The sequence below is a fragment of the Vollenhovia emeryi genome, unplaced genomic scaffold (genome assembly GCF_000949405.1).
Source record: "Vollenhovia emeryi isolate VEMERY1.0 unplaced genomic scaffold, V.emery_V1.0 DF939167.1, whole genome shotgun sequence".
Lineage (NCBI taxonomy): Eukaryota > Metazoa > Arthropoda > Insecta > Hymenoptera > Formicidae > Vollenhovia > Vollenhovia emeryi.
In genome coordinates, this window is record NW_011967199.1 from 338,045 (window position 1) to 364,948 (window position 26,904).

Here is a 26,904-nt window from a genome sequence, read left to right on the forward strand (position 1 = left end):
CGTAAAGTCTCGTTTTATCTGTATTGTTTTCATTTAGAGAACAAGAATAAAAATTAAATAATTTTGATAAACAACATAAACTCTGGTTTCTCGCTCACATTTTCCTCCATGGTGGGCTCAGTTTTTTCTTCTTGCACAATTTGAACTTTTCTTCTTAAAAATCCACATCTTTGTTGCGCAAGTCTCTTTCGATACGTACTTTCGCTAATTATTTTTCCTTTCCACCGATACATTTTTGTGGCTTTTGACATTGCGATGCAGGACTAAACAGAAGTTAGCTCGCAATGTCAAAAGTGCATTGCTATCAACCGTGAAGCCATAAACTTAATGTCGCGCTGTTGCCACGTTTAACCCGTTTCATCGAGGGTCAAATATTATTTATAGTTATTGTTTAAATAATGCATATTTACCTTTTTAACTATATTCCAATTACTTTTTCTGTATTACACTGTTAAATAATGGTGTTAAATAAATAAGAAATTTGATGTTCTAAGGTTGCATTCTGGGCATTTTCACTACCAAAAGTTTTATTGTAAAAAGTTGTAAAATGGCAAATAAACCCAATAAAGTGCGAAAAATGTAAAAAATAACTTTTAAAAAATAACTATATTATGTTAGTTATCATTTATATCAGTTATCACTAGGTTTACTGCACGTTTAGCGTAGATATGCCAGTTTTTCGAATTTGGGGGATTTTTGTCAATGATTGTATCTCAGATACATCCTTAAAAGTGAGCGGCATTGTCCCGACACATTCGAATGATATTGGAGTGTGTCGGTAAAAGAGATGAGACAGAATTGACCCCCCGATACGGCGGTCAGCACGCGCGGCGCCGCGAGAAAGATACACGGCGCGCCCTCTGTGGGGACGCGGGGGAAGCGGAGACGTCGCCGACGAAACATGGCGTGTGTTTTGTTTGTGTGCGCGAGGAGGATGGTTACGCGCGGAGCGTACGGCGGCGGCGGCGGCGGTGGCCTGTAAAGGTTCGCACGGGGCTTGAATATTTCGCGGCCTCGGGCAAGGGCCGGCTTGAAGAGAGAGCAAGGCGAAGAAGATCGCATGAGTGCGGGCGCGGTGCGGCGCGCGTCGCGATGAACCCGACGAGCCTGTACGTGTCGACGTGTCGGCTGGTGTTGCAGGCGGACGCCGAGGACTCCAACTCCTGGACGGATCTCTACAGGCTGGTGCCGTACCTGAGGCAAAGCCTCGGCTGCACCGTCTGCTCGAACCTGCTGATCGAGCCGCACACGCCGACCGAGACCAACTGTCAGCATCACGTGTGCCGCGGCTGCCGCGGCGGCCGCAAGAAGCTGAAGCCGTCGTGCGGCTGGTGCAAGGACTACGACAAGTACGTGGAGAACGTGCAGCTGCGGATACTGCTGCAGTGCTACAAGAAGCTGTGCGAGTACCTGACCAGCTCCGGCATCTACCGCACCCTCCTCGCCGTCATCTCCGCGCCCAACTCCACCGCCAATGGCGCGCCGTTCACCGTCGGCGCCACCAGCCTCATGGAGCTCATCCAGGAAGGCGCGGGCTTCAAGGACGAGTTCAAGAGCAACGCCGGCCTGTCCAAATCCGCGTACAGTATCCTACCGTGCGTCTACACCAGCACCACCTCCACTCAGACGCAGGGGAACAACATTCAGACCACCGAGGCCATGGCCCAGAGTATACCCGGTATGTAGGAGAACAGACACGTTTCCTCGGAGCACGCTGTTGTCGCAAGCTCCTGCGAATAAACAAGCGCGTACGAGCGCATTGATGTAGCACGAATGACACACGAATAATCCTCACCTTTTGCTGTCAAATTAGAGTCGCCAACGATTCGCACGGTATCGAACGGATCCTCCATATATTCTGTGATGTACGCCGGGTCTGGTAACAAAATTACGATAAAACGGAAAGCGGCAGCTACGGAAGACACGGAAAACACGGGGCAGCAGGAGACAGACGGGAGCCAGCACGGCTCTGTAGGAGGGGTAAAATGCATTCCGTCTTCCCACCTTAAATATGGGACCCCTTCTGAGAAAAAATCTTCAAAGAGCAGCAAAGTAATTTCAATAGATATTCGGTTAATCTTATGCCTTACAGGACTTACATTGTGCACTGTAATCTTTATTTAAATGCTTAAAGAGTCCGCCCTTGTTAACACCTCTTGTAAGGTACACAATAATTTTTCCGACTTACATCCATTAACAATTATAGTTGAGCAATTAACCTCTGTACATATTTATTTGTATACTAATACTAGTTTTAGAAAGGTCTTGACTTACGTTCGTCTAGGTCCCATAAGAAAGATCAATGCAGACGTGCGTCACGTTTGCCATTGACAGGCGTTCTAGCCTTCTAATCTGGACTACTTCTGCATTGATCTGTGATACTTGTACTGGCGCATCCTTGGGTGTGCCGGCAGTAATGTGATTCACTTTGTTGCGAACAGTCTTCGGGCAGTTTTAAGAAGCCAAGGTCAAGTTCTGCCAGAAGTAAAAGGAAAGGCTGCAGATGTGGTAATGCCACCGCGATACCTGGGAAACTTACCTGTTGCGGTCAAAGGTGTCCTTGTTACGTCGAAAGTAAGCCTTGCGCGGACTGTAGATGTAGAGGTTGCAGAAATCCTCACATGGCAGATGGATTGAAGGTATTGGTCTCTACTCGTCTCGCCGAGGCACGTTGCACCTTCAATTCTAAACTGTTACGTATTTTAGATCCGTCCACATATACCTGAACTCCATAATTTACAATTACAACTCTCCACTTCCTTGGATTGCGACCCGCTAGGCGGGGATCCCCTGGGATCCGTGCCGCAGTGTCTCTCGACGTCTCCTACAACGATACAAGTGTTAAATGTGTATTCTACCCCGAGATTGGACATTGACAATGTACCGCAGGACTTACCTGCTGCCTTGTTAGTGGGAGAAGATGCTATGGTAAGTACTGAAAGTGAAGCGGAGGATAGTGATATACAGATCGACGTGTGACAAAGTATATAAACGGACACATCGCGGAGAACTGTACCGTACCAGTGATTATGCAAGTGTGAAGGATACACGTCTCGAGATAGAGAAAGACATATTATGTAAATAGCTCAATTAGAACCATTAAAAGAAACAATTGTGAGAATCAAAAGCATAAAACATTACGAATTTGCAAGGATAAATTAGTTTAGAGAAATGTGTCTAAAAGAATGGCAGTTTTGCGTATGATTTACCATTTCAATATTTGTAAATATCTCAATACAACACAAAAATACAAATTATTAAGTATATATATTTAATTGGATGCTTAATCATGGCGACAGTCAATTTTGCCTGTAAGATTAATCACTGTTATGATTTAGCATCTACTATTTTGTTATATATAATGCGTTATATGCGTTAGCGCTTCTAAGAATATGCGAACACTCGTAACCTGAACATTGTTTAATTGTACAGTACAAAAGGCAAGTTCATTGAACATGAGAACATTTCTTGCGTATTAATTGTATATTATGACGATTCCAGTTTATTAATACATGAATATGTTTCGTTTATATTCTGTATACAGGATGTTTTTTAAATCACTTTTCTATGTGTGTGTATGTGCGCATGTACACGCGCGCGCGTAGTCTAAGTTTACTGTCTCTAAACAATAGGCTTGTTTTCTGTTCCTACACTAGTGAACTAGTGCAATAAATTGGAGTAAGACAAGCATATTTTTTCTCATTCTAGCTTACTGCACTAGTTCACCAGTGCAGGAACAGAAAACAAACCCCATATCAACGAAAGTTTGCACAAGCAATCAAGGAAATATTCAACTTTTTTTCGATTGTAGGACATACTTTTTGATAGTACTATCGCGATACAATTACCTTGGTTAAAAAATAGTTCAGGACTTTTCAACTTGATTTTTCATAAGAAATGGCGCTGTGTGTAATTAGTGAATGATCTTTAAGAAACATCCTGTATATAATATACTGATTGCCCAATTTTATATATGTATTTCCCGGATACACATATATTGGAGTATACTTTTGATCGATGCATGTATGTTAAATGATATTTTTCTGTTTGTTCGACAATTTGAAAATTTATAATATAACATATATATAATTATAAATATAATATATAATATAATTATAAATAAACTTTCTGAGACTGCAAATACACAAATTACTTATGAGAATGAGTTGAATTAAGCTTACAGCTTTCAACGTCGATGATTTTATTTACGCATAAAAAGTATCTCGTTCAACTTGCCAGTTGTACATACAATGACAAAAAGATCGTTATCTATTTTGCATACTGGTTTTTACAATCTCTAAGTGTAAAACGCAAAGTGTGTGGAACAGCGATCTGTTAAATTATCCTACAATTTAGCATTGCATCGAAATAATACTCTAAGTGAACCGTACATACTAACAAAAAGTCTAAATGATAAACGCGAAGAGTGAGGTCTATACGTAATACGGATTATAAAAATTGTTTATTTTATCTCATAGGAAGTCGCAGATGTATTTAGATAAACATGAAATGTTTATTTGCCTAAAATTTTAAGTTGAAAACGATTTCGATCGAGCGTTATTATCAGGGTTGGATTTATCAGTAGGCACTATAGAAGTCGGCCTAGAACAGAAATTTTTCTCAAAATTGTCTTTAATAAAGAATATTGATAAATATAATTTTATTATTCCAAAAAGTTGTGAAGGCTCCCAAAAAGAAAATATGTAGAAAGGAGAAGTACCAATGTGAGCCACAAAATGAACGGAACTCGGTTCTCACAATACAGAAAAAAAGGCACAGTCGTTTTAACATCGTTGTTACGGACTCATCCTTCTCTCGAAATGTGTTATTCAGTCCTCTTCATGTCTGGGACCATTTAGAGATCTACTGATATTAACACATATAGAGAGATGATTCTGAAATCACATGGTGCTCTGACCTCCTACGTTAAACCCTATTCGTTCTAAACGAGTCTTACTGAGGAAGACCCGAAGAAGGGTCGAAACGTTTTATATTAAAGAGAAATTCTTTTTCTGTATTGTGAGAATCGAGTTCCGTTCATTTTGTGACTCACATTTATAATTTTATTATATCATATTTCAAAAAATGAATGAGTATTGTGTATGTTTAATAATCTTTGCTTTCTTTAGTTGAACATTCTTTTCTCTCCTAGTATTAGCCACAATTTGGATTATGTCAATTAAAAAGACGAAAGCGTTTAAACTGGTTTCTTTTTACTATTTATGTATCTATAGGCAGCAAACGGTTAAATCCGATCCTAGTTATTGTATGTATCACATAAAACTTATTTTTTTACGTATAAAAGGTATCTTATGTCAAAGACTTGTAAGTTACATCTAAAAATATTTCTGTTGAATCACATTTGTAATATTGATAATATCGATATTACAACAAATCTCGAAATATTCTATTTACGCAAGTATAATTAAATGTGTTAATCACACTCATTAATGCATACGAAACATTAGTACAAAATTACTAAATATACTTAGGATATTTTTTATTTTTACGTACAATTGTGTGTTCGTGGGTACATGCGTGTACGTGCCCTAATAGCATAGTGCATTGACCAAACATTGGTTAAACATTGGCTCAATATTTCGTTGTATCGAGCCAGTGTTTAGCTAATGCACTGTACTACTAGGGTGGGCTCCTCTGGAGCATCTATGAATCCATCAATTGTTATTTGTAATCACATTTAAATGCAAATAGCCTACATCTTTCTCATTCTCTCAGTCAGTCAGTCCCTTTCACAATAGTTAACAATAGAATATACTTTCACAGTATGTAATTGCGTGATCTCATACCTATCTGGTGGTAGTTTGCGATAAGAAAGTTCATCAGTCGTGCAAAGAAAGAAAATTGTGAAGTAAATACACATGCATATAAGCTAATTCCTCTTTAAATAAGAAGCGAAAAGATTGATACACACAGCACATGACGTACACGTACTCACATATGTTATATAAAAATAAGGCAATATACAATAAAGCTCAACATAAGATAAAATTAATATATATATATATATATATATTATATCATATTTTTATATATATATCAAAGTTACTATCATCAAGTTGCATATTACATTATCATTTTTATTCATAGCTCATAATTTTGAGAATTGCATACTAATATACGAGATAGATAAATTTCGCTGTTTGTTAATTTTGTCTTATGTAAAGCTAGCGAAAAAAGTTGGGAATATATTTGAATTATTTAAACACGTATTTTTTTAAACAGACTGGGGAGCATTGCAAATTCTTTAAAACCAATTGTACTAGATATCTGAATGCATTTTAATCAACATTATACGCTGATCACTATGTTTCATATGTACATATTAAAGTAAGATAAAAATGGCAGTCGGGACCTAGCTACAGCTTAAATGACAACATTCATAGTTGAGGAGTGACTTTTAAAATATCAGACGTGGTTGATCATAATTTGATCATCGATCATCAAAAGGCATAGTACTTGTAGCAAATAGTTATGATACAAAATCATATATGTAACTCACATTCCAGTATTTAGTTGGAGAATAATTTCCTATCACATATATCCGTTACATTTCGAACAGAAAATTTACTTTACTTTTAATATAAACATTGTCGAAGTGAAATTATATGAAAGCTAATTAAAAAGTTACTCCTCAACAGAAGATCAATTATTTATGATATATAAAAAACGAAATTATAAAATGCACTTGATTTCCAAAAGATTTCTTCAAACATAATATCTTGTATATACAATAGTATATATAGTGTTCGTTATAACATCTCTTTTGTTATTCATGAATTATTAATGTATCATGTACATTGTGGAATTACGAGACATATTTCAACCGTGTAACTTATCAGATGATGTTTAAACTTATCTTAAAAAAAAAGAAAACAGAAAATGCGAGTTGCATATTGTCATGACATAGAGCTAATAGAATAAAAATATTTTACATACTAGAATTTGCATCATTTTGTAAAAAAAAAGGAAAAAGAAAAAGATGAATGTGCGAGAGAATGTATCTATTTTATTTGTACATAAATGACACGCAAGAGAGAGAGAGAGAGAGTTCTGCGATGAAAACATATTTATAAACCATTTATTTGAAATAAAAATTTTTGTAAATATTATATTTTAATAAGATACGACAACATTTTACTGAAAACCATGTAATATATAATATATTTTCCAATTCTTTATGCGCCTGAGCCAAATCGTTCTCGGCAATGGATCTTGTTTAACAGAGTCTTATTTAACATTTTTTCTTCCATGTTTTGTCTTGTTTAACATTTTATCTTCCATGTTTTCGAATTTCCGCGTTTCATGTACTGGCACGCTCAGTCTGTACTTTACAAGTGAACTGCCTGCATTAGTTCAAAATTCACGTTTTCCCTCCATTATTAGACGACAGGAAAAGATCAACTCTGAACTGGACGCCAGTGCAGCCAGTTCAGCTATACAGGACAAACCAATTGATGGAAAATGTTGTATAACGAAAAGTTATAAACTTACAGATAAATCCAGTTTTCAAGAAATATGTAATTATGGATATAGGAATATCTGGATGGATGGTATAAGAGAAACGAAACCGGAGATGTAAGGCAAAGAATCATCGACCTTTACATTACGGTATCTATACCTTTTTATATGTGATACAACTTTACATTCTTTTTATAGAAAATTAGATTTGAATAAAAATCGAAAATTAAAACAAATATATTATTTTTCCAGTAAGACGTACACGCGACGTTTTTTTAAACTTTTTCTCAGAATACTGTTTATTTTCTTTTAAAATAAAAAATTTTCATTTACAGACAATATTAGAAAATCAAGCGTGTTTATGAATGCTTATTCATAATCTACCTGAAGTCAAAAACGTTCAAAATAGCTAGATTGTACAGACAAACCTGTGGATATTTTTACTTCAAGGGAACAACAAAGTGTCTAATATCAAGATCCAATTCGTAAGTAAATATGTATATCGTTTGCAGTTTAGAATACTGCTCGAGAATTGCAAATTTAGTGCATGCCATAATACAAAAGCATACTTGTTTTATAATAAAATATTGTCACTCGCACTTTTTATTTGTATCGTTTTCTAAGCAAAGTCTTGAGACTAATTTATACAAGTGATGCTTATCGATTGCGCCTTTCTCACATTCGTAACTGAAACTATAAGTCATATTATTATTACGGTTCTCGCATAGACGAAAATATCGTAACTATTTTATGATGCTTATAAAAGATGTAAACATACAAAATTGTAACAAAGAATATGATACGTACTACAAAAAAATTTTGCACATACCGGTATGTAATGTTCCCAATCTGAATTTTTTGTAAATTTTTACATTCAGCAAGAGCATCAATACCGTCCGATGTAATAAAGCCAGTAAAAGATAACATTTCTAAGTTGGGACACAAATCTTTTAACTGTACTGCAAGTATGTTTATTTTTAATGGTGGCGTTTCGTCCAACATTAAGCTTCGTAATCGATGAGTTTTTTCTAATATTTTAACAACATATTCAATCTTTATAAATGTCCGTTTAAGATTTAAGTGCTCTAGAAATTCAAGGTTTTTTAGATGCAAGAATCCTTTATTGCTCCCACCAAATCGAAAAGCAAGATTTAATACTAAAAAAAAATACAATATACACATGTCTTAGTCATGCAATCTACTCGTAAAGTTAATAATATTTTTTTATGTACCTCTCAAATTTTTGCATATCGTTGAAATTTTATGTAGTGCAAAATCGTCAATCTTACATAGTATTAATCGTAAGTGTGTTAAACCGCTGCCGCAAATCTCAAGAAAGTTTACAAAATGGGAACTAAAATGACTGTCAGCTACACAGGTAAAATGCACCTCTCGTAAATATTTACATCTGGATGCAAAATTGTTATTAATGATATGCATATACTTGTGTGAGCATTTATTACGAAATTTCAATAATTTATAGAACAACTTATTTGTTAAATCATTGATGCATTTGTTCACACAACTGATACGGCATAGTGACCTCACGTCTAATTTTTCTAGTATTAATAGAAGTAGTTCGTCCTGCAAAGATAAATTATAAAATTTTAATACATAAAATTATATTATAATATTATTATGAGAAATTAACTTCTTCAAATACTTTACAGGAAATACAACAAAACCGTTACATGGTTCCTTCTTAGATTCCACATAAGACTCAATGTCTTCTATACACTTTGCATTTTTGAAATTTACTGAATGATGATTTATATGTTGTTGCTTCGAGGACAGATCATCTTTATCCTGATATTCTTGTTTATGTTCAAATTCGTTCTGGTGAGAACTTTTTCCTGTGTCACTACAAATAACGTTAAAGCAAAATTTATTAAGATAGGCGTGTACACGGAAGGTGCCGTGGGTGTCATGGCCACCAAATACCACCACCAAAAACAGGTTTTTAATTTTTTTATATCTTATTTTCGTGCACCCAGCGAAGGCATAGTCATGTGTTCAAATCTCTCTCGGTAAGGAAACTCAAACTTAAAATATTCTATCAATTTGGTAATGAATGGACTAATGGAGACACGTTTCCATGTTCTGTTTTTTAGATTTTATTTTTATCGGAATGCTTTAATATTTTTATTTATTATTTATTTATTAATATTTTATTTTATTATGACAAATGCCGTTCAGCAACTGAACAATAAATATCCATTCGATACATAATCGTTTTACTGTATACTGTTTCAGGAGTCTGTCTTGCGCGCCCTTACGCCTATTTTTATTTTTGGAACTATTTTATTACACATTTGTTGCCTCTGCCGAACAAATTTGCACTTGTTGCATGTCTGTGCTATGTATTCCGACATCTAATTTACATTTACATTGTCTACTTGAGAAAAGTTGAGGTAAACATCATGTAGATAATTTATGTTAACGTAATTTTGAAATATACTGCACAATATTGAAAAATAGACGTAGCACGGACACGCGTAAAACGGGAACTTTCTTGGCGGCAGTAACAGAAAATGCATAAAAAAAACAGTTCCAAAAGTAAAAATGGGCAAAGGGGGGCGCACAAAATAGTGAAAAGATATCAAGTAAAACGCCGGTGTGGCTGCTCTCAAGTTTCTCTCTTGTAGGATTTAATTGAGATATTTACCTTGTGTCAATTGCTGTTGTATAATCCATTTCGATTAAAATATAATATAATCTATCTCGATAGAAATATATTACATTCTTCGTCAAGGAGCCAAAGTGAATCATACAGTTCGACAGAATAACAAGTGATGAATAACACGGAACCGCAAAGATCAAAGAGGTCGGCGGAGAGTGGACCTACTAATTATGCGGAGTCTACAATGAGAGTCGCAGTCGTAAGAATAATCGGCTGTATCTGGTCAATTCAGTCAGACACATAAGAATTAACCAATCATAGCCGACTATTCTTACGACTACGACTTTACGACTTCTATGTAGACGAGGCTTAACTATTTCTACTCTGTCGACGTAAAGATTGGGTATCACTCTCGTAATGTAAAGGATGCTAATGGAATGTTCCCATACAGCAACAAGCTTTCAGATACATTGCAACATTGCAAATTACAATGTAATATTGCACAGACGGTTCAGAGACATTCAATTGTAATATTTCGCCAACAACGTTTCAGTGTACCTTGCAGAAATATTATAAAGTTTGCAAAATATATTTGTAACGTATTATAATATTATTTAGATCTTTCAAATTTATATTATTTCTCATGCATCCCAAACGCAGCCTAATAGCATGAATAGCAACGCCTAATAGTCTCGTGATTCCCGATATTACTGCATGGTATCGGTAGGGTACTTCAGATTTTAATAGATAAAGTTTGAGAATATACAATATAATAGACATCCAAGAGCGATAAGAAAATCTCTTGGGTGTCTTTATATTCGCAAATTTTATTTATTACGTTGTTCGGAAAGTTTGTTTCTAATTTCCTATCTATTATAAATACATTTATATAGGAAATTTAAAACGAACTTCCCGAACAACCTATTAAAATCATAAGAATCCTGCATATTTATATAAATAACGTATAATGAAATCAATATTACAAATACATTGCACCGCGCCATTACTGCAATGTTACATTGTAACACGTCTGAGGGAGGACATTTCAATGTTGCTTCAAGCTTGCAACAACGTTGCTGAAACATTTCGCAAGCTCCATGCAACGTTACAACGTTGCGGTGAAAGGTGTATGCAATGTTTCTGCAATCTTTCGGTGCCGTATGGGAATTGTATCTACTATTCCAATACTAATTTTTTTCACGTTACATGGAAGTATCGTCATTTATGACAAATGCCGTTCAGCGTATGAACTACTTATATTGCGGGGTCTACAATGCGAGTCGCAAAGTCGTAATCGTAAGTATAATTGACTGCGATTGGTCAATTCCGTCAGACACGCAATCGTGTCACTGATCGTGCGCACAATGCACGTAGGAATTTCACAAATACGTGAAAGGGATGTGCCGCTGGCGTAGACAAGAGACTGAAGGAAACAAAAGGATAACGTGAAATAAGATGCATCCGTACTGGATTTTCTGCCGCAGGATTGACACGAGAAAGTATATACACTCCCACACTACAGTCGAGTCCGCTCCGTTCGTCTAACGCGTCAGACGAATTAAGATAACTAACATTGTCCCTCCACAGTCCCGACTAACAATACAGCTCGTCATGGGTGAGCGAAAGCGTCAAAGTGTTAATTTGCTCCCTTTCCGGCACGGCGACCGTGCGCCCCCGTAAAGCCTTCGCCCTACCACCCTCGCGAAAGTTTATTAATACAGATTTAGAGAGCGGGCGGAGCTATTTTGGACCTGCCTCCGCTGCCCGTCCTCAGATTTCCCCAACGATCCCGATGTTGACAGTCTGCCCAGCGGCTCCGGCGCGTCCCGGAGCCGCTCCGACTAATCCTGTGTTTCGAACATGGACCCAGATCCCGTAGAGATGGCGAACGAGGTCCAGCACAAGAACATACTCCACTGGAACTACCGGGGTCTCGCGGAGCTGCCGGAGGTGATAAGACTGCACGGCGCTCACCTCCAAGAGATATACCTCAAGTGGAACAAGCTCACCACTCTGCCGCCCTGGATCGCGGAGCTGTTCAACGTGACTAACTTGTACCTGTACGGCAATCAGATTGAACAGTTGCCCGCGCAATTCGGCGAGATGAGCCAGTTGATGGTGTTGGACCTGAGCGCCAACAATTTGCAGCTGATACCTGCCTGCCTCGGCAGTCTGAGCAATCTGAAATTCTTATTCTTGAACAACAATTCCATAAAGAGGCTGCCGGTGGGTAAGTTCACAGAGATTGACCGACGTCATCGTCTGGCCATTACGAAAAGAGGGATTTATTGACTCACGTGAACGAAACGAAAACAGAATTAGGCCAACTGAATAATCTGGAGATGCTGTGTCTCTCGGGCAACCAGATTGTCGCATTGCCGGAATGGGTTGGCTCTCTCCCAAAGCTTAAAGAGCTGTACGCGGATAAGAATCAACTGAGGGAATTGCCCAACAGATTGACCCTGGCCCCTGAGCTCGTCGTGATCTCTGTGTGTTCAAACAGGTTATTTGCGCCAGCCTTTTGCAAAATAAATATTCTGCTTATTAGATCGAGTTGTAGACTTTGCCACAAACCAGTTAAGCTACATCCCTGACGAATGCTCTTCCAGGTTGACATATTTGCCATTGAACGGATTCTTATCGAATCCCTGTATTCGATTCGATGGAAATGAATACTTGAATTACATGTCGTACCCGCTTCTACAACAACTTCTAGAAATGAGACTGTCCCCAGACACCTACGACAGAGACTTCGTTTTGGCATCCGGGTAAGCCCGTTAGAGACGTCAACGAGGAATAAGTTACGCGCGAATTAAAAAAAAATAAATCCTGAACAACTGTTACTTTACTTTCGAGTATGTATATAAAGTAAATTTACAATCTATGTGTATATGTATATATAATCACAGATGTTTTAAGACGCATTATGACACAAATGTGTTAAGCACAAATATAAAATTGTACATAAAGACGAAGGATCTTCCGATGAATCACGATACCATAATCGAATTACCACGGCAGTTGCTAAAGGTTCACGAGGTCCGCGAGAACGTGACTTGCTCCCTGTGGGAATTGGCGCTGAGAAAAGTTTATGCCGAGAGGTAATTGAGGAACCATGCAAACAGGAATCGCGTTTTTCTTTTTCTTTTGCAAAGGTGTAAGTATCTCGTAAGTTTAACGCAAGTACCTTTCAGGTATAAGCACACGCTCGACATTCTCAAAAATAACTGTGTAACGGTACTCTACGAACCGCTTCTTAAAAATACCAAACTGGACCTTACATTGTCTGCGAACTACACTCTGTACAATTTACTAACGAACGGACCCACTAGTATCTGCGTGAATTCTCAATGTCAGCAGCCGATATTCACGGAAGCATGGATCATTATCGATGTCTATGACCCCACAATATGGTGCACAATAACGATCGCTCTATGTTGTAGCAGAAGGTAACGTACAAAATAATCGTGTAGTACCTGAATATAATTCAGTTGACGAGTTTTCTTTCGATTTACAGTTGCGCCATTGAGTTCGCGCACTCGAGCGCGACTAATACTCGTGATTGGTACCGCATCAATTGATGAGCCCTTCCTACTAGGTATCTAATTAATCCACTTTTGTACATAGACACCAGGAGAATAAAGAATTCTTGCGCGTTCAACTGAAATCTTGTGACAGTAGTTTGTAAATTAAACCTTCAGCTTGTTATAATTGCAATTTATTTCGTAGCGTCGCGGCTACCAATAGCGACTGTTCAATAATGCCCAGTAGAAGTTCAATGAACAAATTCCACGACACAATGACGGATTATCGAGTTAAATTGTTAACAATACCATACTCGCTGTAGCTTCCTTGAGGTGTCATTATTCAAGACTAGTCTCACTAATAACATTATCTTTCATTTTTATTAAAATATACGTTTGTAATCGTGACTCGAGGTACCTACCTTCCGCGCATATAAAAATTTCAATTCTCTATTATGCAATGTTCACATTGAAATTGAGTCACAAAGGAAAATATTCAGCGGCCTCTCACTTCGTAGATGGTGACTCAATCGTCCACTCAAGCGATCAGAAGATCTAACGCTTTGTCGCGATCGAAATTACACTTTACTAACGCCGCGAAAGCCTCGTCTTCGGGAAACCCTAGGTCCTTCAACGTGCACAAATTCTCGCAGTAGACCTTGGCCTTGGAATGATCGTGCTGCGCGAGCGTCAGCGCTGTCTCGGCATAATCACTCGGGACGCCAGTCTCCTCTAAGGATTGAACGGCCAACAGGTACTCCACGATCTTCTTCTCGTCCGCCCGACCTAGCTCCAGCACCGCACGTGCCGCCCTGCATTTCGGAAACCCCATGTCGCCCAGTTGCTTGACTAATTTTAGATCGTTCTCCGTCATGCCCGATAACAAATCTGCCGGCGGTTGCGCGTGATTCGACGACGCCGGGTCGTCGTGCCTCGCGGTTGCGTGCGAGTCGCTGTCTGGACTCTCCAGATCCGGCCACGGCTTCCAATTCTGTCGCAAGAGATTGATCGAGTCAGTCATATGTTACACGGCAAGGAAGAAAGAGTGTTACGTCACCTCCATAACAGGCCGTTCCAATTCCTTTTGGAGTTCCTGCATTATCGCCGAAACGCTACGGTGATTCTCGACGCTGGGCGCGTCCGCGTCGGCTTCGTCGTCCGCTTGGCTCTCCGTATCCGCCTCCTCCTCCTTACAAGCCTCGGACGTATCGTCAATCGTTAGTTCAGTTATAATATTCTCCAGTTTCCCCGCAGGCACCCACTGCGATCTGGGTTGTAAAACCTGCATTGAAAAAGATACTAAGCGTGAGACAATATTGCTCGTTCAGGAAGTCCGGATGCGCGACGGGGCGTTTCGTTAACCTGCGCCAATTCCTCCATGTCGTTGATGGTTTTCAATTCCATATTATCGAACGGGCTGCTCGTGTCGTTGTCGAAGTCCGCATAGTCCAGGCCCCCGTTCGTCTTCGCGTGATCCTGAAGGTCGCTCGCCGGAGGCGACAGCGGCTGCGGCGTGAGTATTGTCGTTTCCGGGGCGGGCGGCGCATTGACGGGTAGCTGCTTGGCGCAGTCCAGCGGCGGTGGCGACGGAGGAGTCTCCTCTCTCTCCTTCTTCCTCTTCTCCTTCAGTCGAACCTGGCGCGCTTTGCTGCAGGCCTGTCTAGCCTTGCGCCACTCGCATATCTGACGGCAAATTAATTAAGTAACGTTAATCAGGCCAGGGACAAGTCCACACGGAGACTGTCGAGACCGTCGGCGTGCATTAAACATCCAAGTACGTGAACGATCGCGCCTCACCTTCTCGAGTACCGATCTCTCCAAGCTGAAGTCGTACACCAGCTTCGACACGTCCGGTAAACGGTTGTTGTACGCCGCGGGTAGGCCAATCTTCCTCGGTGGTTTGTAGGCCTCCGCGATCTTGACGTGGACCCCGTCCATGTAAGACGCGACCAGGTCGCATTGCGCCGATACGGAGGGTCGAGCCATTGACACCTACAACGCGGACGGGGGGAGTAACGCGCGACCCGCAGCGGAGATCGTCGCTCTATTTGCCGACGTTCGGATCATAACCTATTTTCCGTCGCAACAAGTCTCGTTTGATCGCGCGTGCCGCACGCCACCGACGCATCTCGCGCGTATAATCACGATTTAATTAGACGCTCGGCTCGGTCCTCTCTTGCTCGCGTTCGTTGCAACCGCGGGATCCGCGACGTACGATCTCGCTGGCGGTCGGAAGTGGCGTGAAAAAACACTCGCATTTGACAGATCACATTCTCGCCGTGTGGCGAGAATATCGATTGCCAACAATAACAGAAAGGGAGAGTTTCGAGATTGAGAGTTTATCGATATTCGATATTATCGACCTTTTTCTGTACAAATTTCTGTTCTACATTTTGACCATTTCTGTTTCATACTTGACACGAGATTTCGAATAAAATAAAAACAATGGAAGATTAAATAAAGATTTTTTTTAGTTATTTGTAGATAAAAAAATTTTTAATAAGTATATTAAATTATTAAGCTATAGATAAATTTCCGTGATTATAATTGGAATTATATTAGTGTTATTTTGCTTGGTCGAGTAAATTATACTTTTCTTGTATAGCCGATCGTGTTTTGCTGTGGCTGGCAGTAGTGAGATCTACAATACGTATTTGCTCGATACAATTCGCTTCAAAAATTTTAAGTTAACATTTTGTAATAAACTTATGTCAAAGAGACCACAAGCAGGTAACGAAACACTTAGTTCATAGGTGAATGCTTTATATAATGCCAAATGCATATATTATATTTGTGTAAAATAGAAGGAATGTTTATTTCAAAGATTTATTTATATATATATTTTGCAATAACTGTAAAGCAAGTAATTAACTCGTTAAGAATAACTCGTGGTTATTGTGGCTCGGCGATTGTGGCGCAGAGAATTGTGCGCTGGTCTGGTAATCCGAAGACGGGTTCAAAACCAAACAAAAACGTTGTTGGTTTTTCGTTCGATCGCCACATAGCGAAGTGGATATAGAGAGAGGTGTTATAAGAGGTTTGGGCACGTTCCTTCAAAAACCTTTTACGAGCAATATTTGGGGACGTTTCGTTACGTCTGTACCAGTGCCTTCTAAATTCAGTATCTAATTCTCCGCAAGAAAGGACGGTTATAAAGATGACACAGCAGGAAAAAGCTAAGTGGCTTGAGCAATTCCATAATTGCATAATGAAGTGTTCGAGATGTGCAAAACAATTTATGGTTACAAATAGTTTAAACTATTTATGGTTACAAATAGTTTAAACTATTTGTAACCATAATTTGCACATCTCGAACACTTCACTATGCAATTATAGAACTGCTCAAGCCACTTAATTAGCTTTTTCCAAGGTTGGGAACGTTACCTTAAAAAACTAACGCGTTACCGTTACCGTTACTTTTTGTAAAAAGTAACTCGTTACCGTTACTCGTTACTGATTTTAAAAAGTAACGCGTTACCGTTACCGTTACTTAGAAAGTAACGATTCGTTACCTTTTTCGTTACTTTGTTGAAATGCTAAAGTAAGATGTTAATTGTAAAATTACATTATTATTATTATTTAATAATCAATATTAAAACTTAAAACTTTAAACTAGTTTCTATATAGCAAGTCATCGAGCATACAGGGGCTCGATTCTTGAATTTATTCGAAGGAGAAGCGTATGCGAAAATTCTGCTCTTACAGAAAAGTTGAAAGTCGATTGGTTAAAGCCATGCGAATAGCCAATCGACTTTCAACTTTTCTGTCAGAGCATAATTTTCGTATACGTTTCTTCTTCGAATGAATTCAAGAATCGGGGCCCAGGAGCTCGATTCTTGAATTTGTACGAAGGAGAAACATATGCGAAAATTCTGCTCTTACAGAAAAGTTGCAAGTTGATTGGATATACGCGTGGCTTTTGACCAATCGACTTTCAACTTTTCTGTCAGAGCAGAATTTTCGTATACGTTTCTTCTTCGAATGAATTCAAGAATCGGGCCCCAGAATCAAGACATCGATAAATGTTTAAAGCGCATTCTCATGTGACATATTGACTTCCAGCGTCCAATATCGGAATATTTTAGTCCAATCAAGAATAGTGCGCGCGACCAGCTCACGATCTATTGAACAGATATAAAAGATAATAGGGAATTAAAGTAACGATAAAAGTAACGGCTGAATTCGTTACCGTTACTGTAAAAATGTAACGACGTTACCATTACCGTTACAGACATAAAAAAGTAACGATCATTACCGAAAAAAAGTAACGAAAATGGTAACGGCGTTACAAGTAACGCGTTACTTCCCAACCCTGGCTTTTTCCTGCTGTGCCATCTTATAACCGTCCTTTCTTGCGGAGAATTAGATACTGAATTTAGAAGGCACTGGTACAGACGTAACGAAACGTCCCCAAATATTGCTCGTAAAAGCTCAAGAGCAGAGATATGATTGTTTCCACTATAAATATTGGTATCGGTTTGAATACTTCTTATTACGTTACAAAATCCTATTATACATTAATCGATCACGTAAATTTTACACTATAACATTAAAATACACGTTAATACCTTAAAAATCCTTAGCTGTAACAGATTCGATATGAACTATACTGTTCTCGTTACTTTACGACGCACTATCTATGCAAAAACTGTACTTATAATGCAAGAGATAAATTTTTGTTAACTCATTCTTGTATCGGCAGTACAAATTATTCTCAAGCGAACGCCGGTAAGTATAAATAGTAGAAAAACTTATCTATGTGCAAGCCTCTTAATGGATTTCACTGAAGCCACTTTATGTTAGTACTGTTCGAGCCGTCGAGGCAAGAACTCGCAGCCCAAATCAGTATTCTAAATTATTTTGTCATAACTAGTCGCGTATTCAAGTAAAATGTCCCACGCTGAAGATTCTCAGAGATGGATCGACGAAGTGATGGCCAGGATCATCGAGAATCTTGGACTGGACGTTGACAAAGCTCGATACGAGTTATCCAAGACTGTCAATTTTATTGCAACCGCCATGTATTATGTACGTCTGCAATTTAAGAATAAGACAAACGATCAGCACGAGGAACTGTCCGTGGTGCTGAAGAGACCCTTGATAGAGAAACTTAGTCAGATGATTCGCATCGACCTTCAATTTCACAACGAGATTCTATTCTATCAAATGTACGTCCAACCGAACGAGAGGCATCTTTATGCAAGATATTACCACGTTGATAAACAGCCGTCCAGCGATTCTGTGATCGCCCTAGAGAACGTCAACGAACGAGGATACTATTCTTGTTCGTACCCGTACAATGCTCCTTTAGAATACACATTGGCGGCGATGCGCGAGTTGGGACGATTTCACGGCAAAGGATACGTCATGAAGGAACTGCAACCGCAAAAATTCTCCGACATCGTAGCGCGACTACAAGAGGTTCGATTTGTGAAGACGGGGAACATATACGAGACCATTTTGAATGTTAAAGGGACTCGAGCGGTGGAATATCTTCGCAGACAAGGCTACGATACAGTTTTCTGCGACAAGATGGAAGCCTTGCTTTCAAACGGGTTTGACGAAGTGTTAATGAAGACAATGGGGCGGCTTGAACCTTTGTCTACGTTGTGCCATGGCGATTTTGTACTGCCCAATATTCTCTTCAAGACACTTGCGGGTGGGCAGTATCACGCGATGCTGGTCGATTTCGCGCTTATAACTTATGCAACGCCCGTTGTCGATCTATCCACGTATCTCTGCCTCTGCTGCACGAATGAGGAGAGAAGAGAAAAATTTTCCGACATCATGCACGCTTACCACGATGCGCTAATGGAACATCTGCTGGCCGCTGGCATTCGAGACACTGAGAAGTATTCGTACAACGCTTTGTTGGATGATTTTAGGAGGGGTGCTCTCTTCGGTTTTCTTCTCGCATGTCACTTTTTACCGGTGTTACTGGGTTGTCTCGAATCAGAAGTAATGGTACGAGAAATAATCAGTCTAGGTGCGTTGGAAAGTGCAAAGAAGCAGAAATATCTCGGTGGAGACGAAGTATGTAAAATACTTGCTGATATGTTGCTACATCTGAGAGATCTTGGCTGCTTGGAACACATCTTATAATGTGAGATAATTTGCAGAAAATACACATATTATGTAAATTATAGCCATTAAATCAGCCAACTGATTCCAAAACTTCACACAAAACTAATGGGCGGAATTAAATCCAGTTCAAGATGTACAATTGTTAATTTTATATAATCGAATTCAATATTTACACTAAAACTACAAAGTTAAATACAAATATATAACGTAGAACGATAGCATGAGAAGTATAACGCATGTATAATATTTACTACCAATCGCAGAAGGCAGTAATTATATGCATACCAAGTATTTCTCGATACATGACATACATACATACATTTTTCTTGTGCAATAAATTCGAAATTGTATTAATAGTTAAAAAATTAAAAACATACTAATAAGTAAAAATAATATTAAACTTTATGTAAAAATTAATAAACGTATTTTCCCTGCATCGCATACGTTATTTTGGAGTAGTTCGAAATACTGAGTCAAACTGGTTTCTCTTCGTTTATACACCGGAATACACCGGAAAGTTTTCTACTAAGTTGTCAAGAAGAAGTACACGTGAGTGTAAAATGGGTAGAATTTCTGCTGAAATTTCTTTGTAGAAATTATTGGTAACGGAAAGTTCGATCTGAAACAGATTATTTCGATATTTCAACATTAATAAAATATGAATTAATTTAGCTTCGCACTTTACAACTAGTTTTAACTAACTGTGAGAAATACATGTAGGACACATACACAGGGAAAGATATATTTAATAAAAAGCCGATAAGTATATGGAATTTATGATTATAAAATATACCTTGTCAAGTTTCTGTTTACTATGAACGTTTGAAATAAGATTTTCCAACATTGCGACCGTAGTATATGATCTAGAAAAGTAAAATAAAATATTAATACTTAATATATAAAATTTTAAGATTATGTACATATATTTATTTTAAAAATGTCATTACTTGGGTTTGACTCTCTCGAAGTTCGTTAATATATACTTAAGCACCTGACCGTTACGTGCATGGTTAATAATAATGGAGTCAAGTGCAAAAATATAATCTTCGTGTCTTAATGCAATACTGTTTGTTACTATAATATTTAAATAATTAATGATAATATTGGAATCTTCAGAGCAAGCCAAATGCTGTAAAAGACTTTTATCACGTTTTTGTATATACAAGTTCATTGTTTTGTTCCACGTAGCTTCATTAGCTGTCATTAATCCGAAACAATACATCCAGCTGTGCCACCAAGCCGGAACTCTAAAATAAAAAGATTAGAAAATGAGAGAGTATGAGGTATTAAGATAAAAGTATAAAATAAAAGTTATTAAAGTATGAAATTATTTATTTATTTAGTATTTTTATCTAATACTATGTCTGTAATAGTACAACGTGTAGAAATATGAAGTCTGATTATTTAATTCTTCGAGAGATGTTTTTTACCGATATTATCTTGCAACTTATATCTGAATTAGAAGCATAATTACTTATGAGCGTTAACATCTGCGAGATAGTGTTCCAATTTAGCGGTAGCCATTCTTTTGCACTCCGCATTACCAACGAGACATGCCCACTTTGTTACTTGTAGTCTTCTGTGTTGTGAAATATCGTCTTCGTTGGGTTGCTCCTCGTATCCTACGCTTTTAAGAAGCCCATCCATCAGTTCTGACATGCGTAACTAAAAATTATAATAAAATAAAATTTATATCTTATTAGTCTTTGTAAAAAAGGATGATCTATGTACGAATATATAAAACTAAAACTCTTTCATTAGAACAAATATTATATGTAAGCAATTTCTTCTTAATATTTAATACTTATATCAATCTTTTTTTATCTAAAGACATCACGATCAATATACTCTCCTAAAAATGTCTTTATGAAATTGTTTTGTGTATTTACCTTGAATGTTGTACTTTCCGGCAGTGAAAAATACTTCAACAACTTTGATAAGATTCGGAACATTGGGTGCCATGCTATATAATCTGTCTCTCGCGATAAGTAATTCGTAATTTTCAAGAATAAAGAGATACTGACACGTTTTACAATCAAAAGGGCATACACATCATCGATGATTTGAGCACGATTGAGAACGTGTATCTTCGAATAGTTTTCAGAATTTAAGTAATCTCCAATTTTTTCCCAATTTTTGGTATCGTAATCGACACGGTAATATCCTGTCGCATAACAGAAGGTATTTTTCATCGATATAAATTAAAATCTTCTCAAATTAATTTATAACGAGATATTTATAATTATCTTTTCTTGTGTTCAAAGTATAAAGTGTACTAATACACAGTTGCGCATATTATAAAGAAAACTATATATAAATATATACATATAATACAACCACTTTATTCTTAATTAAATGAAAAATTAAATTACTAAGAAGATTTATATAATTTCAAATTAATTTTATCTAAATAAATAATTTCGCAGTTATAAATAAAATTTATTTGAATTGCAATGACAATAGAGTAGTCATTATCTAACACATTTAATATTTTGTTAAACACAATTAAATAATTGTGTTTTTGGGTTATCAAATAAATTATGTTACCTTAAGTTTTTCTGAATAAAGACTATGAATAACGATACTGTATGCGATTCCGATTAAACAGATAGTAAACACGAAAACATGTAATTCATTGGTTAATACTTGCCAGTTTGTTGCACATTAACTATGATCCAATCATTTGCATTAATATTAAAGTTTACCTCTGTAAACACAGGGGTTAACCAATCCATGGGCAAAGTATTAGAGAAATTGCAATCTGTTTGTGTAGTCCAAGTCACAGGTATCCACCACCTATTAGCGGTTGAGTCATCGATGACCTGTCGACCAGCAAAATGTTCTTGTATAACTAGTACGTGCCCAGTTTCATAATCTCGTGTCACGGTCAGTAAAGGATAGTGTGTTTGCTTTATCCAGGTATCCATTACTTCTTTTATTTCGAATTTTCGGAAGTATGAGACATCCGGTCTCTTTAGAGCAGCTGTTTGCATGGCGAGCCATAAATCATCGGAAGCTACTGATATAAACTGACTAAATTTACAAAATAATATTATTAACGAAGAAAACATAATAACATACGCACAAAGCAAGGAAGAGAGAAAGAAAGAGGGAGAGAAAATTGAGGCATGTTAAGGAATATAAATTTAAATCATAGAAATCTCTTTAAGTTGCCAGAAATAAATTTTCTGTATTAAAACACTGGTCGGTTAATGTCAACTAAAAAGGCTTGATTATTATAAATTTACTATTTAACTGAATTATGCGTATATAATTTATATACGATAGTGCGAAATTCAACAACAAAAATATCTTAGTTAAATTAACAGGAAATAATTTTATATACTGCTACATATTACTCACTGCTTCTGTAAATATAAGATGATACCATTTTTGAACACCTCGTCAGTAATTATATGTTGCAGCATGCGTAATAAGGCGGATGCTATGGTGAAAAACGACAATGACTAAGTACATGTGAATAAACATGTAAAGGAAATTTGATAATAAAAGCATTATTAAATAAATGTGTGTCACGGATGAATTTTTGTCTATTGCGAGCTGCTCATTTCATTTTTTTCCCCTTATATAATTTGCATGTAACATATTTTACATGCAATTACTTAATTATATTTACATACACTTACCTTTATTATAAAGAGAACTATATGTAACGGTTCTTTCAGAAAAGTTTGAGATCTGTGGTACAACAGAATTCGTTGTGTATTCGACACCATCATCGAAAGATGTGTGTAATTGCTCTATTACCAGGAAATCTATTATTCGCGAGTTTTCATAAATCTACAAATAAGTACCTTATATTACAATTGTATCAAGAGAGATATTATTACAGATACATTAGCTATAGACACTAACTAATTTCAACGTGGTTCTTAGTACTTTCAGAAAAACTTCAATATTTTAATTTCTAAAGCCTGCAATTTGTGTGCACGCGCGCGCGCGTGTGTATATGTGTGATATAACACAGTAGTAGATATAAGCATAACGGGGAAAAATGTTATCTTCAAAATAATATGCAATGGAACAAATTGAGTTTAGGTATTACTGAAGCCAATTAAAAACTATTTGCATTGTTGTAATTACAACGCATCATTATATCCTTTTTCATTTATGTCAGATATCTAGATTAAATAAGGTGAAACAACCTTGTCGAGGACATACGACTGAAAGAACGAACTTAATCCTTCGCTTAACCACGTGTAAGGTAACCATGCCGGAGGAGCCAGACCACCGAACCATTGCTGCAATACTGTATGCGCTATCAATTTTGCCACATTTCTTTGACGAAACAGAGGTTCTATTTCACTGTTGTAAGTAATGTCTGATTCGCTGAAAATTATTTAATATGTTATAATGTATTCGCGCCGGCTTGTCGTTGTTATTAGGATATTTCAATATCATTTATATGTATAATGTAGACAATTTAGGTCAAATTTCAACATTGAAAAGCAAAACAAAGAGTTTGACGAGCAGTAATCGACAAAAAGCGGTTATATTAAATCCGTATCCATGTACGCGATATACTTATTGGTGCTATTTGACTAATTATTATTATCGATTTGGTTACACATATATGTAGATTATACAGATTTTGTATTGCTCGAAAATTTCGGGATCGTGAATAGTTTTCAAGTCAATTACTTCAATTGCTCTAATTAATTTTGGCACTAATTAATATAACTTTTCAAATTACTTGTAGAGAGCTAATCCCCAAAATGACATTCCACTGCGTGCGAAATTCGGTATTGCGACGTGATGTATTTTGGATACTTGGTCTCCATTGTTAGACTTCTTCGTATATTCGACCATGTACTCCCTGACTTTGTCGGCGACACTTTGCGCGTATCTCATATGCGGAGTTAAATGCGGTCTGCCCCAAACGTTGGTGATTGTGCTGTTTTCATAAACCTGAGTTAAATCGGTCAGCACAATCGCCACAAGACAAGTGGACATTACGTGAGTCAGGTCGAACTCTGTCCACACCATGCCATCCTCGTCCGTATACCGCACTTCCACAGGCGAATTGGACAATGCTTTGAAGGTATCATTATGCTTTATAGAAATTTTCATACGTTGTTTAAGTGCCAACTCGTCCCAACACGGAAAGGGCCTTCCGGTGACCGAAATGGGTACAAGCGGCACCACGCCCAACCACCTATATTTCGAAAGCACAACGAATAAACAATTTTCAGGCATTAAAATTGCAGAGAGACTATCACAGTCATTATACTTTCTATTGTATTCTATTGTACAATTAGAAATAATTTCTGTGGCCTAAAGTAATGTTTATCACGTTAACTGTGTGGCGCAGTAGTATTTTTAATATAAAAAATTGCGTTTGTTTCCTATCGAATCTGCAGTCCACCAGCACAACATACGCAGCGCAATAGGAGCAGATTTTGTTTTCGATTTCACGTAATATCTAATCTAATTGTTGTATGCAAGAATATGCGAATTCAATACTTTAGACAATGAATTTTATGCGCAGAACTATCGCGCTGTATCGATCTCGAATCTATGTGTTACGTGAAGCAAGGATATCAGTTTCTCGTGGCAACAGTATAAGAGAAATGCGGCTAATAACATAACATTTTGCAAGTATATACTTTTTAAATATTTGAACGTTTACTCACACTCTTCCTCCCTCTACGCTCGTGTATGATATTCTGCTAAAATGGTTTTCGTTTATTGGCGAATTCCTGCTGAATCTTACGCTTAGAATGTAATTCCCGACTGCTATTCCGTTGCCGAAAAAGAGATGCACTGAACCCATTTCCTTGTCGTAAATAAACTCACTCGGTCTGTGGGTTTCAGCATCGGAACTTAACGTCGTCGCCGATTCGTCTATATTCATGTCTAACAGGTGCACATCTATGCTGTATATTAGCGTACGAATTTCCATACTGACATTACACTCGCCGTGAAAATTAACATTGCTTTCCTGGATATCTGTTATTAAGCGTACGTGATACCGAATTCCTCCTATGTTGTGCGGCGAGGAAGCCATGTTAAGTTTGGAATTTTTGGTGGCACAAACGGTCATCGCGGTGATGAGTATCAAATCGATGTTTAATAATAGTTTTAGAAATTCCATGGCTGTACCCGTTTGAGATTCCTATAGAAAAGCTTTATTAAGTTCTGTTAACAAAATACATACAAAGAAACGTATTAATAAACTCGTGACGATTATAATTGATTATACTTAATCTGTTAGTTATAGGAAGCCGTTATCAGACCCGTTAACGTCGAAATATTGGAGCACAATAAGCGGTTCGTCTTGCCACCTCGAGAGATCACCCTGAATTGACGTGACAGAGCGACAAATCGTACTGTGTATCATCTTTTGCCCTCGTGCCATAATAAGAACAGTAGTATCACGTAAACATGTTTGTGTACAAGTTTTCTGGTAGGAACGAATATTGGTTTGTGAAATCTCACTCACCAAGCGTTACTTATCTTGCCATGTAGATTCCTTTAAACTCCAACTAGACTTTTTCTTCTTCGGTCATATCCGTAAATTTTAAGTAACAAAAGAGTGAAAAGTAAATGTTTTGAATATCAAGTCCTTAAAAAATAAAAATTGTACGATATAATGCTTTTTAATTAATTTTAAGCGGATTTTGATCTAATAAAAATGCATTTGGCAAATAAGAAGAATAATTAACAGTAAAAAGTACTAAAGTAAAAATTCAAAATACATGTAATCTATATTATAAAAGTGTATTATTCTCAAAAGTTTTTTAATTATTGGTTGCTGAAATTTGATTTTCTTTGCTTGTGAACCTCTAAAAAGACTGCCTACGTAATTCTCGAGATTAACAAAGTGCGATCTAAAAAATTTGAGATTCCACTTAAGAGGTTCCAGTCCACGCTAAATAGGGTTCGTAACTTTGCTAAGATTTAAATATCTATTTTAAACTTTTATCGAAATAAGAAAGTTCTTTAAATTCTCGGTATTTATTAAACTCGGTAAAATTTGTAACGTAATATTTATAATATTTCTAAATTTGTCTTTATTAAAAATGTAATATTTCTATAACTGCTAAAGCGGTTTAATATATCTTTATTAAACTCGGTAAAACTCGTAATGCAATATTTCTATAACTTCTAAAGCCAACGGCACACGATACTATTTTTCCCACTGGATTGCTTACGCGAGACAATCAGGATTTAGCC

The 26,904-nt window shown here is 37.2% G+C and overlaps 6 protein-coding genes across 12 annotated transcripts; 3 read left to right on the top strand and 3 right to left on the bottom strand.

Moving 5' to 3' along the window:
* The first annotated feature begins 878 nt into the window (after positions 1-878).
* On the top strand, positions 879-3,695 carry LOC105564208 (E3 ubiquitin-protein ligase MSL2). Of its 2 annotated transcripts, none has more exons than XM_012016427.1 (4): positions 879-1,678; positions 1,814-2,052; positions 2,442-2,639; positions 2,707-3,695. In XM_012016427.1, the coding sequence occupies exons 1-4, from the start codon at positions 1,093-1,095 to the stop codon at positions 2,977-2,979; spliced, it is 1,296 nt and encodes a 431-aa protein (XP_011871817.1). In that variant the 5' UTR covers positions 879-1,092; the 3' UTR covers positions 2,980-3,695. The 2 variants fall into 2 exon arrangements, with proteins under 2 accessions (XP_011871817.1, XP_011871818.1); XM_012016428.1 differs by having other exon boundaries at positions 1,814-1,980.
* A 3,398-nt stretch (positions 3,696-7,093) lies between these two features.
* Positions 7,094-10,341, bottom strand: LOC105564209 (F-box/LRR-repeat protein 2-like). 3 transcript variants are annotated; one of them, XM_012016430.1, is made up of 5 exons: positions 10,145-10,341; positions 9,148-9,340; positions 8,712-9,063; positions 8,309-8,636; positions 7,094-8,166 (listed from the first exon to the last, which is right to left on the bottom strand). In XM_012016430.1, exons 1-5 carry the CDS (start codon positions 10,246-10,248, stop codon positions 8,070-8,072), a joined length of 1,074 nt encoding a protein of 357 aa, XP_011871820.1. In that variant the 5' UTR covers positions 10,249-10,341; the 3' UTR covers positions 7,094-8,069. The 3 variants fall into 3 exon arrangements, with proteins under 3 accessions (XP_011871820.1, XP_011871819.1, XP_011871821.1); XM_012016429.1 differs by having other exon boundaries at positions 7,094-8,172; XM_012016431.1 differs by having other exon boundaries at positions 8,096-8,507.
* Positions 10,342-11,234: 893 nt separating this feature from the next.
* Positions 11,235-13,766, top strand: LOC105564214 (leucine-rich repeat-containing protein 28). Of its 3 annotated transcripts, none has more exons than XM_012016438.1 (7): positions 11,235-11,714; positions 11,970-12,329; positions 12,416-12,602; positions 12,709-12,867; positions 13,009-13,200; positions 13,294-13,548; positions 13,617-13,766. In XM_012016438.1, exons 1-7 carry the CDS (start codon positions 11,711-11,713, stop codon positions 13,678-13,680), a joined length of 1,221 nt encoding a protein of 406 aa, XP_011871828.1. In that variant the 5' UTR covers positions 11,235-11,710; the 3' UTR covers positions 13,681-13,766. The 3 variants fall into 3 exon arrangements, with proteins under 3 accessions (XP_011871828.1, XP_011871827.1, XP_011871829.1); XM_012016439.1 differs by having other exon boundaries at positions 11,238-11,598; XM_012016437.1 differs by having other exon boundaries at positions 11,236-12,329.
* A 35-nt stretch (positions 13,767-13,801) lies between these two features.
* On the bottom strand, positions 13,802-15,927 carry LOC105564213. The gene is made up of 4 exons (XM_012016436.1): positions 15,421-15,927; positions 14,986-15,306; positions 14,681-14,905; positions 13,802-14,614 (listed from the first exon to the last, which is right to left on the bottom strand). The coding sequence occupies exons 1-4, from the start codon at positions 15,607-15,609 to the stop codon at positions 14,162-14,164; spliced, it is 1,188 nt and encodes a 395-aa protein (XP_011871826.1). The 5' UTR covers positions 15,610-15,927; the 3' UTR covers positions 13,802-14,161.
* A 1,749-nt stretch (positions 15,928-17,676) lies between these two features.
* Positions 17,677-19,748, top strand: LOC105564212. Its single transcript, XM_012016435.1, has one exon. The coding sequence runs from the start codon at positions 18,514-18,516 to the stop codon at positions 19,723-19,725; it is 1,212 nt and encodes a 403-aa protein (XP_011871825.1). The 5' UTR covers positions 17,677-18,513; the 3' UTR covers positions 19,726-19,748.
* A 93-nt stretch (positions 19,749-19,841) lies between these two features.
* LOC105564211 (aminopeptidase N-like) lies at positions 19,842-26,294 on the bottom strand. Of its 2 annotated transcripts, none has more exons than XM_012016433.1 (12): positions 25,965-26,294; positions 25,362-25,843; positions 24,422-24,883; positions 23,874-24,057; positions 23,355-23,508; positions 23,071-23,152; positions 22,358-22,740; positions 21,597-21,871; positions 21,182-21,372; positions 20,655-20,954; positions 20,501-20,570; positions 19,842-20,326 (listed from the first exon to the last, which is right to left on the bottom strand). In XM_012016433.1, exons 2-12 carry the CDS (start codon positions 25,820-25,822, stop codon positions 20,201-20,203), a joined length of 2,688 nt encoding a protein of 895 aa, XP_011871823.1. In that variant the 5' UTR covers positions 25,823-25,843; positions 25,965-26,294; the 3' UTR covers positions 19,842-20,200. The 2 variants fall into 2 exon arrangements, with proteins under 2 accessions (XP_011871823.1, XP_011871822.1); XM_012016432.1 differs by having other exon boundaries at positions 25,931-26,294.
* Positions 26,295-26,904: the final 610 nt, after the last annotated feature.

Excerpts from the sequence above, each read along its gene's own strand:
- LOC105564214 (XM_012016437.1), top strand. The coding sequence starts at position 11,960 with ATGGACCCAGATCCCGTAGAGATGGCGAACGAGGTCCAGCACAAGAAC. Across the intron at positions 12,603-12,708 it reads ATCTCTGTGTGTTCAAACAG|GTTGACATATTTGCCATTGA; the intron begins GTTATTTGCGCC and ends ATGCTCTTCCAG. Across the intron at positions 13,549-13,616 it reads GCTCTATGTTGTAGCAGAAG|TTGCGCCATTGAGTTCGCGC; the intron begins GTAACGTACAAA and ends TTCGATTTACAG.
- LOC105564211 (XM_012016433.1), bottom strand. The coding sequence starts at position 25,822 with ATGGAATTTCTAAAACTATTATTAAACATCGATTTGATACTCATCACC. Across the intron at positions 21,373-21,596 it reads CGGAAAGTACAACATTCAAG|TTACGCATGTCAGAACTGAT; the intron begins GTAAATACACAA and ends TATAATTTTTAG. Across the intron at positions 20,955-21,181 it reads GCAGATGTTAACGCTCATAA|AGTTCCGGCTTGGTGGCACA; the intron begins GTAATTATGCTT and ends TTTTTATTTTAG.
- LOC105564213 (XM_012016436.1), bottom strand. The coding sequence starts at position 15,609 with ATGGCTCGACCCTCCGTATCGGCGCAATGCGACCTGGTCGCGTCTTAC. Across the intron at positions 15,307-15,420 it reads AGAGATCGGTACTCGAGAAG|ATATGCGAGTGGCGCAAGGC; the intron begins GTGAGGCGCGAT and ends ATTTGCCGTCAG. Across the intron at positions 14,615-14,680 it reads TGGAACGGCCTGTTATGGAG|AATTGGAAGCCGTGGCCGGA; the intron begins GTGACGTAACAC and ends CTCTTGCGACAG.
- LOC105564209 (XM_012016429.1), bottom strand. The coding sequence starts at position 10,248 with ATGATTCACTTTGGCTCCTTGACGAAGAATGTAATATATTTCTATCGA. Across the intron at positions 9,341-10,144 it reads ACAACAGCAATTGACACAAG|TGACACAGGAAAAAGTTCTC; the intron begins GTAAATATCTCA and ends CGTTATTTGTAG. Across the intron at positions 8,173-8,308 it reads ATTGGGAACATTACATACCG|TTTCAGTTACGAATGTGAGA; the intron begins GTATGTGCAAAA and ends TATGACTTATAG.
- LOC105564208 (XM_012016427.1), top strand. The coding sequence starts at position 1,093 with ATGAACCCGACGAGCCTGTACGTGTCGACGTGTCGGCTGGTGTTGCAG. Across the intron at positions 1,679-1,813 it reads CATGGCCCAGAGTATACCCG|AGTCGCCAACGATTCGCACG; the intron begins GTATGTAGGAGA and ends CTGTCAAATTAG. Across the intron at positions 2,053-2,441 it reads AATCTTCAAAGAGCAGCAAA|TCTTCGGGCAGTTTTAAGAA; the intron begins GTAATTTCAATA and ends TGTTGCGAACAG.
- LOC105564212 (XM_012016435.1), top strand. The coding sequence starts at position 18,514 with ATGTCCCACGCTGAAGATTCTCAGAGATGGATCGACGAAGTGATGGCC.